This window comes from Myotis davidii, unplaced genomic scaffold (assembly GCF_000327345.1).
Source record: "Myotis davidii unplaced genomic scaffold, ASM32734v1 scaffold573, whole genome shotgun sequence".
Classification (NCBI taxonomy): Eukaryota; Metazoa; Chordata; class Mammalia; order Chiroptera; family Vespertilionidae; genus Myotis; species Myotis davidii.
In genome coordinates, this window is record NW_006285997.1 from 4,657,702 (window position 1) to 4,659,172 (window position 1,471).

Sequence of the window (1,471 nt, forward strand, 5' to 3'; positions counted from 1 at the left end):
CATTACCACTCTTCCTTTTTTGTTGTTGTTGTTGTGGCAAAGCTGCATTTTTAATCTCCCATGCATCATTAGGCACATAGAGACCATTTTCATCAATTAAATGTACTCTGTACTCTCAAATAGGCTGCCCCTTAGCAAGAGATGAATTCATTTTGAATGTTTAAATTAACATAAAAAGGAAGACTGTCCTTTTGCCCTCAGATAGTCTAACCCAGTGGTTCTCAACCTTCCTAATGTCGCGACCCCTTAAATACATTTCCTCATGTTGTGGTGACCCGCAACCATAAAATTATTTTCGTTGCTACTTCATAGCTGTAATTTTGCTACTGTTATGAATTCGTCATGTAAATATCTGATATGCAGGATGTATTTTCATTGTTACAAATTGAACATAATTAAAGCATAGTGATTAATCACAAAGACAATATGTAATTATATATGTGTTTTCTGATGGTCTTAGGCGACCCCTGTGAAAGGGTCACTCAACCCCCAAAGGGGTCGCGACCCACAGGTTGAGAACCGCTGCTTTAGAGCATGAGGAGTCAGCTCCAACCAGATTTTAAACATTTTCTAATTAAGCACAATCAACTGTCCTCTCATTCATTCATGTATTTATTTGTTTGTTAATCTTCGCCTAAGGATATTTTTCATTGCTTTTTAGAGAGAGTGGAAGGGAGGGGAGAGAGAGAGAAACATCAATGTGAGAGAGACACATAGACACACTGATTGGTTGCCTCCCAAATGTGTCCTGACAGGGGTGACTGGGGCAGACCAGGGATCAAGCCTGCAGCGGAGGTACGTGCCCTTGACGGGAATGGAACCCGAGACCCTTCAGTCTGTGGGTCGACGCTCTATCCACTGATCCCAACTGGCTAGGGCCAAAGGCGTTTCATTTACAAAGTACTTAGCATCTAAGACGTCTTGTCACATTAAAAAAATGACACTAACTGCCCACCGCCTCTTCACGCACCTTCCTGGTAGTTGTGTGCACCATCTGGTAAGGCCAGGAAGGGCAGGTACTTCCATTCCTCAGGTATGGTGGGGCTGTCGTGTCCATCTCCAGGCATTTCATTTACAAAGTACTTAGCATCTAAGACGTCTTGTCACATTAAAAAAATGACACTAACTGCCCACCGCCTCTTCACGCACCTTCCTGGTAGTTGTGTGCACCATCTGGTAAGGCCAGGAAGGGCAGGTACTTCCATTCCTCAGGTATGGTGGGGCTGTCGTGTCCATCTCCTGGAATCAGGGGTGGGTAAGAGAATTCCACCTGAAATGGAGAGGAATGTTGTTAGCCAAAGGTTGTTGATCAAAAGGAGAATTTTATCTTGAAAGGCAGAAATGCCTTTAGATGCTGAAGAACAGGAGTAAGGGTAAGTCACACTTGCTGATGTCATGTCCCATTATCAGCAGACCTATGAGATAGAGGGGAAGGGGGAGGGGGAGGGAAGGAAGAAAGAAGGAGTAAAAG

General features: G+C 43.9%; 1 protein-coding gene across 4 annotated transcripts in view; it reads right to left on the reverse strand.

The window, feature by feature from the left end:
- AVL9 (AVL9 cell migration associated) overlaps nucleotides 1-1,282 on the reverse strand; it is a 27,252-nt gene extending 25,970 nt beyond the window's left edge. For 3 of the 4 annotated variants that reach the window (XR_001512771.1, XM_015559716.1, XM_006757217.2), the window contains exons 1-2: nucleotides 1,237-1,282; nucleotides 971-1,057 (exon numbers count right to left, since the gene is read on the reverse strand). Coding sequence is in view for 3 of the 4 variants with exons in the window: in XM_015559716.1 (XP_015415202.1) it covers nucleotides 971-1,026 (56 nt within the window). In the remaining variant the exon portion in view is untranslated. Of the gene's footprint in view, nucleotides 1-970; nucleotides 1,058-1,236 lie in introns of those variants that run through there. The other variant, XM_015559715.1, reaches the window with a different exon arrangement.
- Nucleotides 1,283-1,471: the final 189 nt, after the last annotated feature.